This window comes from Toxoplasma gondii, chromosome VI (genome assembly GCF_000006565.2).
Source record: "Toxoplasma gondii ME49 chromosome VI, whole genome shotgun sequence".
Lineage (NCBI taxonomy): Eukaryota > Apicomplexa > Conoidasida > Eucoccidiorida > Sarcocystidae > Toxoplasma > Toxoplasma gondii.
Genome location: NC_031473.1, coordinates 2808328 through 2824778, shown reverse-complemented (window position 1 = coordinate 2824778; position 16451 = coordinate 2808328). Strand labels below are relative to the sequence as shown.

The window sequence follows — 16451 nt, the reverse complement described above, 5'->3', positions numbered from 1 at the left end:
GACAGAGATACACAGAGACGTCGGCAGGCGTTGAGAGATCACACGGAAGGTGTTTTCCTATAGAAGCATCCAAGAAGGAAAGCGTTATTTAACCAGAGGTGCACACCTCGGTAGACGGATAGCTGGACACAGTAAGAGCGCAGTGAGTAGCGAGGCTTCAGACGCGTGATTCCAGCTGGGTTGATGGACTAACGAGAAACACAGAGAAGGGAACTGGGATGAAAGAGCGGTTTTTCTGAACGTGTCGCCTGCAACCCGTCGGCGCTGACGTAATCCAGTATCGCGGAAGATATTCTGCAACTGTAAGTCTTCCGACAACGCTCTCCACGGGTTTATTCCCATATCCGAACTTTGCCGTCGGCGCATGCAGAGCATAGATACGACGAGTCGGGGCTGAACCGTACGTCCTGCAGAAAAATGAATTCAAGGACCATGGAAGCCCCCCAAAACAGCTGTGCATAGCACAACAACGCATTTACCAACTACAACGGCCTGACAAGAAATCCGTTAGGGAATAGTCACTACCACCACCAGCAGCACTGACACAATTTGCGGCGTCGAAAGGTTCTCATTGGAAGGGACAAGACCAAAGCCAAACAGCATGCCTCTTGCTGTGGATGATCCCTCTGTGGGATGCAGGTAATTTCAACCCAAAGTGAAAATGCATAGTCATCGGTTGTTTTGTGATGGGGCATTTTTACCCGAAGTGCTGCAAGTCGTGTTTCACGGGTGCTGCCCCCAACAAGCACATGTTTGGGGGTAGAGAGAGGTCGCATCGTCGCTCTTGTCTGTCTTGTCGGGGATTCGTTGGTTTTCACTGACTGAAATGAGTCTATTTCGTCATTCGCCAGTGGCAGCCTCTTCAAAGACAGACATATATTTCACGCGTGCAAGGTTGAACAGACGTACGTGCAGTTGTGCGCCTTTCCCTGCATCGCTGCTCTGCTGCATGCACCTACCAGAACGTAGTCTGGATGTCCATCCATGTTCTGCAAAAGGGTTTCTTTAGTAATGTCGAGCCTGCAAGCCTCGGCGCCAAGCGAAACAAGACGAAGGAGGAAAAGAAAAGCCAACGGTACAGACACCTTCTCGTACTGTTCCCTTAAGAACACAGAAGTCAGTCACATATGATGATTTTACCCTATCTACGAGAAGCCGTTCTACAGAACCAGGTCAAACGCTACGCTACTCACTTCTGGCACCTCTCGGAGGGTCCTCTTAATCAACGCGGAGAGGTGCATAGCGAAAAACGTCAACCCCGGATAAAAAGAGGAAACACCGCAGGAATTTGAGACTGACAGTTTAGAAGAACCAGCATCGATTCTTAAGCGCTTGACTCCACTAGTGGCAACCAAGAACTCATGTCCTGCGCATTCTGACGGACTATGTTTTGTCGTTTGTTCGATATATACATATATATGTATAACTAGGAGAGTAGTTGCCTTTCGCCTGAGGTACCATTCGGTGGAATTTTGGCGAGTCTATACACCTATGAGGTGCTGCATGTACGGGTGTGCCTTTCATGCATTTCTGCCTCGCGCTGCTTTTTGTCGGACCGCATGAGACACTGTACACGTTTTTTCTGCATAGCTGATCCTTCGTGTAGATACTCAACTTGGTAAGCATAGATACACAGAGGAAGTATTTGCATTTGCAGGTTGATGCAGCCTTATGCATAAATGTGAGAAAACGTGACGGAACTTCGCCTCACAGTTTAACAGTTCCGTCGGCGGATCCGACGGCGAGCGCCTTGCCAGTTATATCAAAGGCACAGCCACTTGCCGCACTCGGGCCTAAACAAAAGACCAAGGTGACATGCAGCATGTGAGTACAGTGGAGGCTAACGACAATTCTTCCTTCCAGAGAGCTCCTGCTACCAGGAGAATCGCTGAGTGCAATTTAGCTTTCTGAACGAGAAGCTCCCAGTCGTTCTTTTTATTCCTTTTCAGGAGATTTTTCGACTACGTCCGGCCGGCTGTGAGGCCTTGAACCCTGTAGAATACCGCATATGGCAACGGAAAATCTGTCAAAAGCTGACACAACCTCAGAAATGTGTATCTAGCTGTCTGCGTTTATATATATATATATACATATATTTATTTTTTACGCAGACACGTTCAAATATACAAGTGTCTTGGTGCCACCAGTTCAGCTCATGTCAGCATGAGTTCTTGTCCCAAACATCCGCCTGGCCCTACCTCCACGTTTGTGTGTATCTTCTCATTCGACAAGCCCTGCCATGACATAATCTAGGTCCAATTTCCGTCTCTACGCACGCGTGTACGCGTCCAGTAGTAACAGTGTCCAGTTTACGGTGGATCCATCTTTCGATGGGAGGCGATATGCATAAGGTGTTGTTCTCTGAGCCTGTCGCGTACCGCAGCTGACTTCGAGGACGTCTTCCATTTTCCTCAGGTCCCACACGTGGACCACACCCCCAGCGTCGCAGGAGGCAACGACATTCGCCTATGGCATATACACAGGAAAGTATAGAATATTACTACTGCGCATGCAGTGAAGGACTAGTGCTGTTCGAGACGCGTCGTCTTTCGTTAGTCTGTCAACTAGGCTTGGGATCCTGAGAGCAGGAAGAGCTGTGTAGCCTCCCCTTACCAGGAATTAGAGAGGTCTGGCGACAAAGGGAACCTGCCAAACAGCTGTCATTCTGTTGCTTCCTCCAGTGACAAAAATATCGAGGAGTTTCAACCCCCCAAGTCTCTCACCTGCATGTTGAAAGTGACGTCGTTGCATGAGTGACTGTGGCCCGACAGCTTGCGAATCACGGAAGCCGTTCGCATGTCCCACAGCTTGACCTATCGGGCATGCGACTCCCACAAACAAAAACGGGCACATAAAGCGAGATGTTGTCGTTTGCCGCATACATGGTGCTTCAGTTTTTATAGAACATTGCCAAGATAGCAAGATATTTACGCAATGAATTCTCTGGGGAGGTGTGATGGGGTGACCGAGATTTTCCAAGATAGTCTGAGTTTGACCGGGTTGATTCGCACCGGCGTTTGGCCGCCGAAAAGCCGAATTCAAACACATTCACATCACTAATTGATGTTGCAGTCAACGCCTCTCGCAGGGATGGTTTTTTGCTATTGCGCATCTCACTCTGAAAAGGGAGAGGCATTGCCCTCCTTACCATTTTATCTGTCGAGCAACTCGCCAGACAGTTGGTGAAGGGCTGGAAGCATATGGAGTTCACGGAGTCTGCATGCCCTCTCAAGCTTTCTCGGCAGCGCAGGCTGAGCAGAGAAAGAGGACACAACAGACGGAAAATAGGAAAGACGGGAGACACAGAAGTGCCTACACGCTCAAGTGGACCGCAAAAGCTCTTCGGGCGTCCTTCGAGAAAAAGCCAAACAGAAAGCTCAGGGAGCCGAAACGGGATGTCTTGGTGGTCGCATACAATGCTGTACGATCTGTGAGAAAGCGACAATTCTCGGTTTCAAACAAGCAACCTCTTCGTTCCTCCAGACCTCCAGAACCTTCCTATTTTCCTCAGATGTTTTTCATTCTCCCACGTTCTCTGCTTTCTCCACACCTGTTAGCATCAAAGCATTTGATGGAGTGATCCGCAGAGCATGTAGCGAAGAAGTCTCCTGTAGCAGACCCACACGCGAGCGAGGCGAAAAGCGCCATCCTGTCAGGTTTTCGATAGAGAGAGAATAAGGAGTGTTCTTCATCACTTAGGGACCAGAAAGACAAAGAGAACAGAAACACACCGGTCCAGAAACTTTTCCATCCTTTTCAAGATACGGATCGCAGGCAGACGGCTTGTCTAACCGCCCGGAAGATATCGTCTCCTCTTCCATCGCCACTCGCGATATTGTTTCTCGTTTCTCGTTTCCAGTTTATCACACTCTTTTGAACACATGTAGAGGAAACATGCTTCGGCACCTCACCCGCGTCATGGAAGCAGCAATCCCAGACGGGCTTGGAGTGGTCGGTGAAAGTATGGACGCAGTTTTCTTCTGCAATGCTCCACAGCTTGACGGTTCCGTCTCCAGAGGCCGTGACAAGGACGGAGGCGTACGGGTGGAGTGAGGCACTGCTCACCCAGTCCTAGACGGCACGCGGTGCACATCGGTGGAAAGAAAAACTGCTGACAAACAGAAGCCTTCTGTGGCATTTGATGCTTCAGCTCTCGGCAAGTGCCCTCGTGCATGCGTGAATGCGTGCAATTTCATACATCAGATTTTATAGTGCATGAGGCTTTCTTAGGCAGCTCAGAGAAGCCTGGACGTATCCAAGCTCATTCAGCAAACACAAAGAATAGACTTCGGTGGTTGTGCGAACAATCGAGTGTGAGTGTCCCACTGTGCATGCGAAAAAAGTCGATAGGTCGGAGTCTGCACCTGGTGGTGAGTCCGTGAAAACATATCTTGTATTGTGGGAGAGGAGTAAGGACGTTGTTGACAGGCACAGCTTACCGTGTGACCCACGCCGGACATCACGAGGTGAGCAGCTGGCATTTGCCACAGCTTCCAGGTCCCATCATCGCTTGTCGACGCGACTGACGACACACACACCCACAAACCGGTTGTGCGTCTAGTTGTTCATTGGAAGCAGCAGCTTGTTTCTTTAGAGACAGAAGCACAAGAGCAGGAGGGAGACATTGACCTGTTTCGGATGGGGCAGGCACACGTTGCAGCTGCGTCAATCCCGTAGATAGAAGCGAATGCCGGTCGCCAAGTCGTGACCAGAAGGGGAATGGAATGAGGAGACACTTGCGGGAGGTTGAAAATACAAATGGAGGGGTAAAGAGAGAGCAAAGATGCAGAACTACGTCGGCAGAGAGAAATGAACCCCCCAGACACACGCCGTAGTCCTATGTATATCCCGGAGAGAGGGCAAGAGAGAGACTACGCTACCCGGAATGTCTTTCCAAAACGGGTTCCGAACAAACAGGAACACACTTACGTAGCTCAAGTTGAGGATGAAAGACGATGGAAACAACTGCGGCACCGTGGGCATCGAATGCGTGTGAGCATTTAAGACGGTCGCGAGGCTTTTCCGCACTCGAAAGTAAGGACCCGGATCCCGTGCTGGTCTCGCTGTGGTGCTGACTAGAACTCTCAGTTTTTCCTAATTCAGAACTCGTCCCTTCCACCGAAAGGTAAGGATTGACTCTGCGACGCTCTGGCCACTGCGAGTCGAGTTTCGTTGCGGGTTTTCGAGGCTGGCTCGTGCCGCTGACTCCGTTTGAATTTCGGTTTCGACAGTGACTTTCCCCTTCGCATTCTTCAGGCTTCTTCACCTCCACCGTTTCGCTGGAACTGGACAAAGAACCCCTCGAACTACGAGAGGCACAACGCGACGACTCGCGCGGACCCTGTCGGTTCAGAGACTCAACTTTCGCAGCCAAACGATCTCTGTCGATGGTAATTAACATTTTTTCGCGAATGCTTGTCTGAGAGGAAAGTGTTCGAAGGAACACAAGGCATCGAGCTGATTTCGTCTGAAAAAAAGAGTACCGTCCGTCATTTAGACGTTTCCTCTCTTGAGAAGCAGAAGCAGCTCTTGGAAGGCAACCTCCAACAGTGGTGCGCATGTGAAAACGAGGGCTCGCTGAGTTACAGTGCCGGTTTTGCGAAGAACTTCTGTTTCAGTGGGATAAGCTTTTTCAGACCATAATTTGTGTTTGTGGCTTGTGCGTACGGGGACTAAGTCCACATCAGCGTATCCAAGCGTCTGCGGAAGAGCGGAATGAGCGGGAGCGACTGCGATTCTCAACAAGCGCGTCCTCCATGGGCGGGTTCGTTTACAGATGTGATTACACATCTGGTTTGCTACCGAGCGCGCGCAGTACAGATATGCACGAATATAGTCTGCAGACAGGTAGGTCAGAAAGAGCGTTTCAGGGAAGACGCGAGAGGACTGGGGTGATGCTTGATTCGTGAAAGAAACCGGAGGTTTGTCTCGCGTACTTTGTATTTGCCGTGAAGAGTCTCGATCTCTGGACGCATGTCCTCAAGTTTTTTCTTCAGTTTCTTGATTTCCTCTGAGGGCAGGACTCACAGTGAACACTGAACAAGTTCGTTTGTGCCTCTTTTCCACAGCTACTTCTGTGACCTTTTCCTATGCAAATGGGTCCCTGTGATGGTTTCTGAGTCGCCCTAGGGGAGTTCATATGGCCAGCTGTGTTTTTATCGCACCCGTAAAATTGAACGCGCGCCTGACCGTCAATTCCGCAGATGTGTTGAGGCCGCACCCAGAGGGGATGTGTGTGTGTCTATATACATGTATGTTTAAATGTTTACAGTGAGGCGTTCGGGTTTTCTGGTATATCCTAAAGGGGTCTGGTGAGACACAAACGAACACCCACATCCATGTTCGTCTCAACAAGACCTTGTGTCCCCGGGATTTTCCGTTCTTGGTGAACTTGACCGAGTACACATGCGTCGATGTTAGAATATGTATCTCTCTATATATATACGGTAATGTGCTTGTTCGTGTTTTGTGTTTCGACACACTGATTCACGAGTCAGCGGCATATTTATATTGTGGCGCGTCTTTTGTTAATGTTTGTTAGAAAATAAACAGCACACTTCCATTCGAGTGAGAGAAAAAGCGGAAGTCTCTCTGGTGGTGGCGTGCCTTTCTTACGGGTGCACTTTTCTTTTTCTTGTTTGAGTCGCCGATGGTGCATACGATGGAAGTCTCGCTCCTTCTTAAACTTGTCGAAGTATTCCCTGACACGTGAAAGAGCGACAGTAAGGAAGAAGCGGAACCGCAGAGCATGACTGAACGAGACAGATAAGCAGATGGAGAGAGCCAGCTGTTCCAGCACTTCCCGCTTTGCTTGTGGGCGCCTCAAAAGCCTAGCAATGGAGTCGACCTGATCTCGGGCGTGAGAAAGGAGCGTTTTGCAGAACGAGGGGGAAACCTGTGTTCGGGATTTGTTCTCTAGAGACGGAGAGGACTAAGAATCGACTAGAGTTATCGCATCTACGAAAAGGGCAACTCAAAACCCAATGCTTTTTAGTGTTTTGAAGAGTCTCCTCCTTACAAGGCCTTGGAGGCAATCTCGCGCTGTCGGCGGATTTCCTGCTCTAGATGAGCCACCTGTTCTTGCAGCTCTTGGTTTACGAGAAAGGCATTTGGAACAGCCCACTGCTCCCTTTTTGCCACAGTCGCAGAGTCGCTGTCAGCCTTCTGAAGCTGAGCGTCATACCTACAGAAAAATGGGAGGACCTTTGATCTTCAGTGAAGCATTCGCCTAGATGTCTTAATGGATGAGTGTCGTTGACACGAGTGTGTCATGTTCTTCCCAGAAATGTTTCGCCAATAGAACCACGGTGAAACTACATGCGTTTCTTTCAGGTGCCGTCTAGAAATAAAAATAACCCTTACTCACGCGGGTTCTGAGTTTGATGGCCCTACATTTTCAACATAGATCTCAAGTGATTTCCTTTTTGGGAGGCAGTTCAGGTGCTTGATCGAACCTACCACTCTGTTTGAAAGCAGGAGAGTGTCTTGTGCATTTGAGACGAAATGAGGAAAGACCTTATAAAGTCTTCAACTGCTTCGTGTTTCTCCGTCACTCGAGCGATAGCACTGGAAATATTGTCATTGCTGTCATCTGAGGAGACACAACCGGCAGCATGCCGAGCATATGGTGGGAAATGAAAAGGATAAACACTCTCACAGACACCCAGAAGGATGCCTGCTCGCAGCCTTGAAGAGAAGCAAAGCGACAGACAAATACAGACTGAGACGCAGCTATCTGCAGAGAGATGCGTAGGGAAGGGATAAGCAGACGTGTCTACAGGCATAAGAAGGGCAGACACGCTTGTGCCAAGCAAGGTATTAGTGTGTATGTGTGTTTGTCTGACGACGAAGCTCGTACCCCGTTCTCTTTTGAGCTTCCTTGCATCCTTCATCAGTTGTTCATAATCGTCTAGTTCATTGGTATCCTCGGAAGTACCCTCCATGGGTTGTTGTGAGCTTTCGTTTCCACTTTCGGCAGCAACGCTTCTCGCCCTGATATTTGTCTCCGAGAGCGCAGCTTGCAACTCGGCTTCCAGCTCCGTCAGGTCTATTTCTTCGTCGAGCTTTTCTTCTTCGTCGCTGAGGGCTACGGCTGAAGAAAAAGAAGCATGGATACACGGTACGAGTTTTTTCTGGGTAGGGAAGGCTGAGCGATTATGTGCGTTGCCCGCAGAAATGAACAGCCAGCACTCGCAAAAAGGCGTCGAAGAAAAGGGGATGCGTTTTTGAAACTACAGAACGTGGCAAGTTTATTCATCTCCAAATAGACACAGCTATTGTTTTTTAGTCATGAAGCACTGGCTTGTTGTCAGATGAATGGTGTGTGATGGCTGTGGCAAGAAGCAGCTAGGCAGCTTCCGTGGATTGACATTCACGGAGTTTGTGGTAACACTTCTCCGGATTCAAAATGTTTGTAAGTGGAAAAACATGCTCGCTGAAACGGCACTTGGAAACTCTTGTGTGGAAACGTCTTGAAAGGTGGTTCCCTTTTACGACGATAACGAAGCTGAATGTATAGAATAAAGCTTCACAGAGTGCACGTGTCGGCGCGAAATATGACCCGAATGTAAATTTGGTCGGAATCCAATCGTTCGTCATGTAGATCAACGGAGCAGTGATCCCGCAGGCTCCGGTGTTGCGTAAACGAACAAGCGGTAACATGCTTTCTGTGTTGTTCCCAAAGAAATGGTGGATGTAGGATCGTTCTTCCGGTGAGGACGAAAATGCAAGCGCCGCTGAAGAGGGAACATGATAATAGGGTAAACTAGAAAGACGCGCTTTGCCGACCCCCTGCGAGTAAGAAGGCAGACATTCAGCTAAGCACGCAGCCAGGAGACGAAGCCTGTGGTTCGTGCTTTGGACAAAAATGCTAAATGCGATCTAGAAGACGACGCGCAGCCGTCAAGAGTGCCGGTGGCAGAACCCAACGTGCTTCGAAAGAATGGAAACCATCCGAATCCCCATAGACGCACGCTCGATTATGTATTCTGTTTCTTCCGGTCCCTCTTGAGACAAATTCGCCGAAGGAACCTTCTCATCTGGCAAAGGACGTTTCGCCGTATGAGTTGGTGACAGCAGCGGATCCGACGGCGCCGATCCCTGTGAGTGGAGTGCTTCGTCCTCCATCTTCCTGTCTGTTTCCTGCCCAGACCGAATTGCTGTCAATTACGACGTTGAAACTCAAGAAAAGATCCTCTTGTGCATGAAAGCGTATATGTGTATTTACACAAAAAAATGCCGGCCGAAAAGAACGAGGAGGCTTTTCTGCAACCTACGCAAACGCGTATGCCAGAATTAGTCAAAACACTTCATTACATACATACCCTCACATCGTATGTGATCCATTTGTATACATCGTTAGGTTTCACTGTGGAGAGAAGAATCAGACGGTGCAGATCTGAGTTTCATGCGGATCTGCATATCAATTCGAAAATGACTTACAGACGTAGTCACCAACCTACAGAAAGACACCAAGGGGAATACTATTTAGGAAAGAAGGAGCGTATTACATGAGACGATGAATTCGAGTACAAGAGAAGCATGGCTCTCAGTTTTACAGTCGGGTGAACTCTGGAAACAGATCAATTCAGGTTTGTCCCCTGCTGATCCTCTAATCTTTCGCATAGGGGGCCTGCTGAAGATTCATTGAGTTTTTTGCGTTCTCGAGACCCAATAGAACCAAGCAGCATCCGATGTTTGTGGCCTATCCATCATGCCCGCTGCAGCTGGTTGATACATGATGAAAAAACTCTTGCTGGGTGGCTGCATGAGGAAACCTCTCAGATCGGTTTGTAGGCGAATGCGTTGAAATTCGCAGATATAGTGCATAAAACTGAAAAGGCCTCTAAATTTGACTGAGACGCTATGGAGCGACTACTATCTCTCACATCATTTCCAATTCCTGACCAAACGGCCACCCGGTCAATCTATGATCCTGGACGGGAGTCACCGTCAGAAACAAGAAAAAAAATGCTAGGGCGTTTTGGAGTTTCTTCATTGCTTCCAGTTTTTCAAACATCTCTCTAAAGAGAGACAAACAACCTCAAATTCTGACGAAGACTGCCCACAATCGGAAATCACGAGGGGCCGCACGTTCTTTGCGGAAAGACTGACATGCGAGACTGCGCGCATGCAGCTGCGGAATGTGAAAGAAATAGACCACAGTTAATTAAGGAATTATATTTTCTAGTATCTCTTTGGCGAGATGCGGGTGACCAATGGTGTTTCTTTACATGTACGGTAGCAATCGTTCCACAACGTTTTCCTTCTTCCAGTTCTCCTTCCGTCTACCACACACTGCTGGAAGGGTGCAGGTGGTTTTTTCTCTACTCCGACACACACCTTGAGAATACAGGAGCACATCTCACCAACCCACACATTGCATATTTGGGGAAGATGGATTTTCCACGCTCTAGATTTCTGTGTGCCATATTTCGACAGAAGGGAACACAAATAAGTGAAGGTTTCTCGGAGAATTCGAGAGCAATGTACCCTAGAGGACTACTGTGTGCGTAGTAAGCACTCTGCGCCAACAGGTACTGTAAAAAGAAAACGACTAAAAACAACTTGAAGACGCTGTATGCAAATCAATGACTGATCCCTGATATTGCACTTCCTGCGAAAATTGAAGAGAGATCGCGTTTCTCCAGAGCTTTAAGTTCCTCAGTGTGATGAAAATAACGAAACCTCCGTCTGATGGTTGGTTGTACAAAAGTAACACCACAGGTTTCAACAAGTACCCATGTAATGTTGTTTCCGGCCATGTTGCACGCAATGCCTCAGCAGCAAGCCGAGCTGCATCACTGAACAGCAACACTGCTTTCTTTTTAGAGGAACCTTCTGATACCGACAGGAGACATGTACCGGTCTCTACGAAGTGCGGTGTGTGTACGCGTCTAGTCATCATGAAGTGCAAATTCGGTGTCTCTGACTCGTTGAACTGCAGTTACTAACTTTTCTACAAAAGCCTGAAACAACGATCGCACTCTGGGAAGGAGGCAAGATTAATCACTGCTCGGATCTCCTGAACGCAGGGAGGGAAGTTTGTCAGCTTTCCCTTGCACACACCGCGACGTGTACGCATATCTAACAACCGACATGGTTTCGTGTCTAACCACAAAAAAATGGAACTGAGGTGACGCAGGAGTTCATGCCTACACATGCACGTTTCCTACATCTGGACTGGCATACAGGCGTCTCACGACTGATACCACATGTAAGCCGGTGTACTTTGAAGTGTACTGCTCATGAGCATCGACCAAAATGCAACACCTGAGCACAACCTCATTAGCTACGGTCGGTATGGTACCATCTGACTACGAAAAAAACTGTACGATAATATTTGCTTGGCGATTCTCTGCTGCGGATGAGAAGCCCCCACCAAATCTAGGTGAGCATAGTTCCAGTGAGGCTCCCACAGGAATCCTCAATAATGGAGGGGCCCGGATACGTGCCGATCGCGATTCCAAAAATCTCCACTGCTCTGCGACCCCACTGTTGGGATAACACAGGACCGTTCAGTTTGTCTTCCATTTGGTCAGAGTACAAGAATATTCCCGAATACAGAAAGCACGTTGAATCAATAGATCGATTTCGACAAGAACATGAGCTTGAAAAACAAGATGCCACATTTTTTGTCTCCTTTTGGCACGTTTCCTAGCGCAGAAGTAGCGTAGGCCCTCATCGGACACACCTGGTCCCCTAAAAAGTGCGAATTCGAACAAAAAGATTCATTATTCTATCATCTTGCTGACGACTGAGACGGCATTCCGCTTGCTGCCCAAAGGCAATTGCCAAAACGTATGCGCCCGTGTCACACCAAATTGTCACGCACCGATTTTCGACCTCTCCCTACATTCTGTTCTACGCCCATCACAAAATTCCGGTGATCTTTAGACAATCACGGAAACTTCGCCGATGCAGACAGCTGCAGTCCTCTCCCAAACTTCGAATACGTTCTTTGCACAACACAACCGAAAACGTTTCTGAGCGTACACCTGTCTCTTGCAGTGAGGCCACGCCCATGCGAAAACGCCCGATAATGCGCCACCAAAGTGGCTGGCTTTCAGGCGCAGCGGTATCGACCAAAGGTTAGGTACTACAGAAAGCGTGTTGCACGGAATGCAGCCGTGAGATATCGACCCCCTCAAGTCCACAAAAAGCCTATTCGGAAACCCCGAATCGCACAGCGTGACTACGGTGATACCCGACTCACACGCGTATAAATTCGGATACACGTATGTGTGCTCGTGTATATATGTATGTATTACACGTATGTACATACAAAGTTGTCATTCCGGACGCTACCCGGGATGTTCGCAGTTTTTCCCTTAGGATGACTTTTAATCGTGTTGACTGGAATCTGCGCCTGGCGACCGTTTCTGATATTGTTCCATTCCACTGTCTCTGGTATGATGGAGCCCACGTTTCGGACAGCACCCCAGAGACCACACATACGCGTGCTCTGTGCCAGATTCACTGCATGATCAACGAGGGCTTGACCACAACGCGAACAGCACCGAAATCAAAGCCTTCATGGCCAGAGACATGAATTGCTGCACCACCACTCCTGCAGAAGTTCACGCAGTTGGCCCTATCGTCATCCAGAAGAAGAATTTTATCTTCAGGCACCCCTGAAGCCTTGGAGACCTAAGAATGTTAAAAGGACATCAAAAGAAGCTTGATTCATGAGACTCTGAATCGCCTCTACACTGTTGTACCTCAAGACACATTACTTCCATTGCCAGTTCCCTTAATTCTTCACACACATAAAATGAAGACGTGTATATTGTGCAGCGGCATCAAGGCTCAGTCCTGCGGCGTGTCGAGCCCTCGATACCACACGACTGACTCAGAAAAAATTACTTCAGTCGAACGAGCAGGACGAATAAGCACCCGCATATGCATTCGTCTCCTATTTACAGCACAACACCGTTGCATACATTTGTCTAAGTGGGCTGACTTTGATCTAAATACCTGCTGGATATGGAACGATTTGTCGGTCGGCATAGGCGCGGACAGACCAAGTGGCGCATAGTCCTCGGGTTCCGAGTAAAACCTGTCAACCCACAGAATAAAATTAAACAGTGTGATGCGAATCACCACGGATTTCGGCCCGCACGGTTCGATAACATACACATTCCCACACGCCCGCGTAGACGTACACTATAACGCTGACGACAGACTAATCGTCATTACACACATACACCCATTTACACGAAGATGTACGGAGACGCGTGCGTGACGTGACAAACGAATAAGCACGTCCCAGTTGAAACACGCGAAATTTCCCGCGTGTCGTCTTTTTGTAAGGCCGCGACGCAGCCATGAGGCAACTCGCATTTTTGCACCAGAGGGAAGGCAGTCTATGAACTTGTGAACGCCGGATGTGAGAATGCAGTATCGTTAACAGGTAGCCACTGAGGCAGCTCATCGTCCTACGTCAGCTCAGGCAAGCACGTGTTGATACGGAAAATAAATGCATTGCAGAGTGTGTATCGCGCGCGAGCGAAAATGCTCTTGATCAATATTCATTTGCAATACGAGACGAGCAAGCAACGGTGGCAGGAAGGCGAAAAGGGGGGGGCTATAGAAGTTAAGGAGCAAAGTGCAGACATAAGCGTCTGTATCAATGCAAATATGCTAGAAAATAGTACCAACTAATCGTAGGAAGGGTCTAGGAATTTCGCCTTACGGTGGGTAGTAGCCAAAGACACCCTGGGCTTCGAAATTCGCATTACTGGCTTTCAGCGTAGCCTCGACGAGGGGTCCCGCCGCTATCCTGTCACCGCGATTCTCCCCCTTATCTGAAGCATAAAAAAACAAAGACAGTGAACATAACCGACCCTTTTACCGGCAACGTCGTGTGTCCAATGTCCCTCCCGTTTTACATGTACATGCACCCTACCTGTATCATGATACGCGTGTGCGTACGCGGAGACTTGCGAGTATCTAAACAATCTTTTACGCTCATACATTCCTTCACTGATGAACGCACAAGACGACACGTCCGGGTGTCTGACATCACTCTGGAGTCGAAACGGCGTTGTGTGGCGACCTTACCAGAAAAGGTGACAAAGTAAATTGGGATATTTCGTCTTGTAAGTTCTTCTCCAAGCAACTTGAAGTCAGGAGTCAAAGCCCCAAGCACGGAAAGATCGTCGCGTCGCGCACTGCCACCTGCACAGGAAGATGTCCGATAAAACCCGATTATTCACAACATAAACTCACATCGAAAACAACTACGATGGACGGCTTCATTTCTTCCTTCCCAGAGTCGCCTGCAGTTACACATGGCGGTAAATAAAACGCTTGTACCTTGTGGATATATCCATGTCAAGCATACATGCATGTGTTCATATGTTCGTGTGTATGTATGCATGTATGTATACTGTAGAACTGTCGGGAGGGTAGACCAGTAAGTGTTTTCGTAGGCGTGCTGACCCGAGTGAACCGAAATGGCGGTTCTGTCGTAGTCGCTGGCGACTACTTGAATGCCGCATTCTTGGATGGCGTCAACAAACGCTTTAGCTGCGTCCCTGCCAGTGAGGTGCTGTGCCTGAAAGCGCTCGACAGCTGCAGCCAGGGTCTTTAAGCAAGGATGTCTCTTGGACGGTCCCATCGTTTCCTCGGTGAACAAGGATGGACCTCTCTTCTTCTTCCCCGGCCCAGCGGAGGACCGAGAAGGTCGACCAACTTCCGCTGCTGCGGCAGACGCTGCTCCGGGCGTCTCCGCGACGGTGCCTTGCGGTTTAGGTTCAGATGAGCTATCCGACGGTTCCCCTTTCTGGTGAGAAACCCCCGTGTCCCTAATTGCTTCTTTTTGTGACGCCGGCGGCGATCCTTGGGGTTTTCCCAGCTGAATTGCGAGGCAGTGCGTTTTGAGAGGCAGAAACGGACAGGGGGAGGGGGAGAAGAGAAGTGGCGCGGCGATGGTGAAGAAGAGCCGAACCAGCGGCATCCGAGAAACGAGGGAAGCACTGCGCGAAAAACGTGTTTGAAGGGGATTTGGGTGCGTCATTTGGCCCACCCTAAAATTGGAAGAACTCCTTTCTCTACAAAGGAAGGCGAAGGCCTCGAGGAGGACTGGACAAGACACGCAAACAGCGTGCTCGTTTCACCTGCGCTGAAGAGGCGGAAGAAAACAGTCGCACAACGAGCCCTACGCGCTAACGAGAAACAAGAGTCCGGCGTGCTGCCAGTGCCATCCACTCACCAAGCTATAAGCGACTGTGGGATTTGACAGCGACAATAAATTAAACAAACATTTGACATAAGGGAGTCTTTGAGAACCTGGAGCCGGATGGAGGGCCTCCACAATGCCTGGCGTTTGCGTTGCCTGCTACGGGGCAACAAACTCGTCTCTGAATGCGTCGCTGACTGCTGAAAAAGACACCTTTCGGAACGGGCAGCAACAAAGCTAGCGGTAGCGTTCGACTCAGGTGGCTTTCGTCATCGTGTATGGACAAAATATTTCTGGTAACAGTAAGTATCGTGTGCTTGGGGGGACCCAGCGAGGATGAGCTGGTCGGAGACACGTGACGGCGACGACCAAGGCACAGCATGGTGAATATGCAGATACACCATACTGGCAGTGGCTTCGATGTACTTTGGTTTCGTCACCCACGAACATGATGGTAGACTTTTCTCCGTAGGTCGAGAAGTAAAATCCAGTCGTTTCTTCGAGCAGGAGCTTGCTTCGCGAGAGCAATGGCACAGCTTGGTCAACTAATGGCGGCCGCTTTCCCCAACGCACAGATGTACGTGAGAGACAAACAGAATCTCATTTTCCTGTTCAGGTTTCAATACCATGCCAGACGTTTCAGTTCTAGGCACCGCCAGAAGACCTCTCTGGGATATTCTTGCCTCTGTTCTAGCTTTCATAGCAGCGTTGGCGGATGCTTGTTGCCAAGGAGGAAGTTGAACGCTTTCCTCGGCTCGTCGACTGTACAGAGGCGGCAGCACTCTGCGAGACGCTTTACAAACACTCTAGTCGTGCTTAGATGTTTCTGCCAGATATATTGCCCGTCTTCTTGTTTGCTGTTCCTCACTCATCAGAAGGCGACAGGTGCATCTCCCCTAGTATGATGGCGTAGCATTCACCGCTGATATATACGTCTGCTGTCGATTTCGATATTCATCTTTTCCCACCGTTTTCAGGGGAGAGAGAATCAATTCCAGATTACAGTATGTTATCGTGACAGATGCAGGCTTTTAGTCATAATCTGGAACACGGGCACTCCGGCCGTGGATTCTTCAAACCCACTCAACCGATGGTCAGCAATGTGCGCCTAAAAGGTTGAAGGAGACACGAGACTTGATGGGCTCTTCTTCGAGACACACCTGCACAAGCACATAAGCAGCACAAGTCACGAACAGTTCGTCTGCAGGACTGCAACGGACAATTTCGCTCCCTTTTGAAGAGATCACCTGTTCTGGATCGCTCGATGTGC

The 16451-nt window shown here is 49.1% G+C and overlaps 2 protein-coding genes across 2 annotated transcripts; both read right to left on the bottom strand.

Moving 5' to 3' along the window:
• Nucleotides 1–955: 955 nt before the first annotated feature.
• TGME49_243740 (WD domain, G-beta repeat-containing protein) lies at nt 956–9126 on the bottom strand (the record flags this gene model as incomplete). Its single annotated transcript, XM_018780685.1, has 14 exons — nt 956–1020; nt 2379–2466; nt 2724–2813; nt 3149–3251; nt 3551–3608; nt 3912–4071; nt 4440–4522; nt 4930–5419; nt 5937–6010; nt 6616–6701; nt 7019–7183; nt 7459–7591; nt 7859–8092; nt 8973–9126. The coding sequence occupies 14 exons, from the start codon at nt 9124–9126 to the stop codon at nt 956–958; spliced, it is 1983 nt and encodes a 660-aa protein (XP_018637521.1).
• Nucleotides 9127–11013: 1887 nt separating this feature from the next.
• ROP9 (rhoptry protein ROP9) lies at nt 11014–16012 on the bottom strand. Its single transcript, XM_002366831.2, has 5 exons — nt 14443–16012; nt 14062–14178; nt 13694–13805; nt 12976–13057; nt 11014–12648 (listed from the first exon to the last, which is right to left on the bottom strand). The coding sequence occupies exons 1-5, from the start codon at nt 15017–15019 to the stop codon at nt 12475–12477; spliced, it is 1062 nt and encodes a 353-aa protein (XP_002366872.1). The 5' UTR covers nt 15020–16012; the 3' UTR covers nt 11014–12474.
• Nucleotides 16013–16451: the final 439 nt, after the last annotated feature.

Coding starts and splice junctions, on each gene's coding strand:
- ROP9 (XM_002366831.2), bottom strand. CDS start 15,019: ATGACGCACCCAAATCCCCTTCAAACACGTTTTTCGCGCAGTGCTTCC. Junction 14,179..14,442: donor CGCCATTTCGGTTCACTCGG/GTCAGCACGCCT, acceptor CTTCCTGTGCAG/GTGGCAGTGCGCGACGCGAC. Junction 13,058..13,693: donor GTCTTTGGCTACTACCCACC/GTAAGGCGAAAT, acceptor GTGGGTTGACAG/GTTTTACTCGGAACCCGAGG.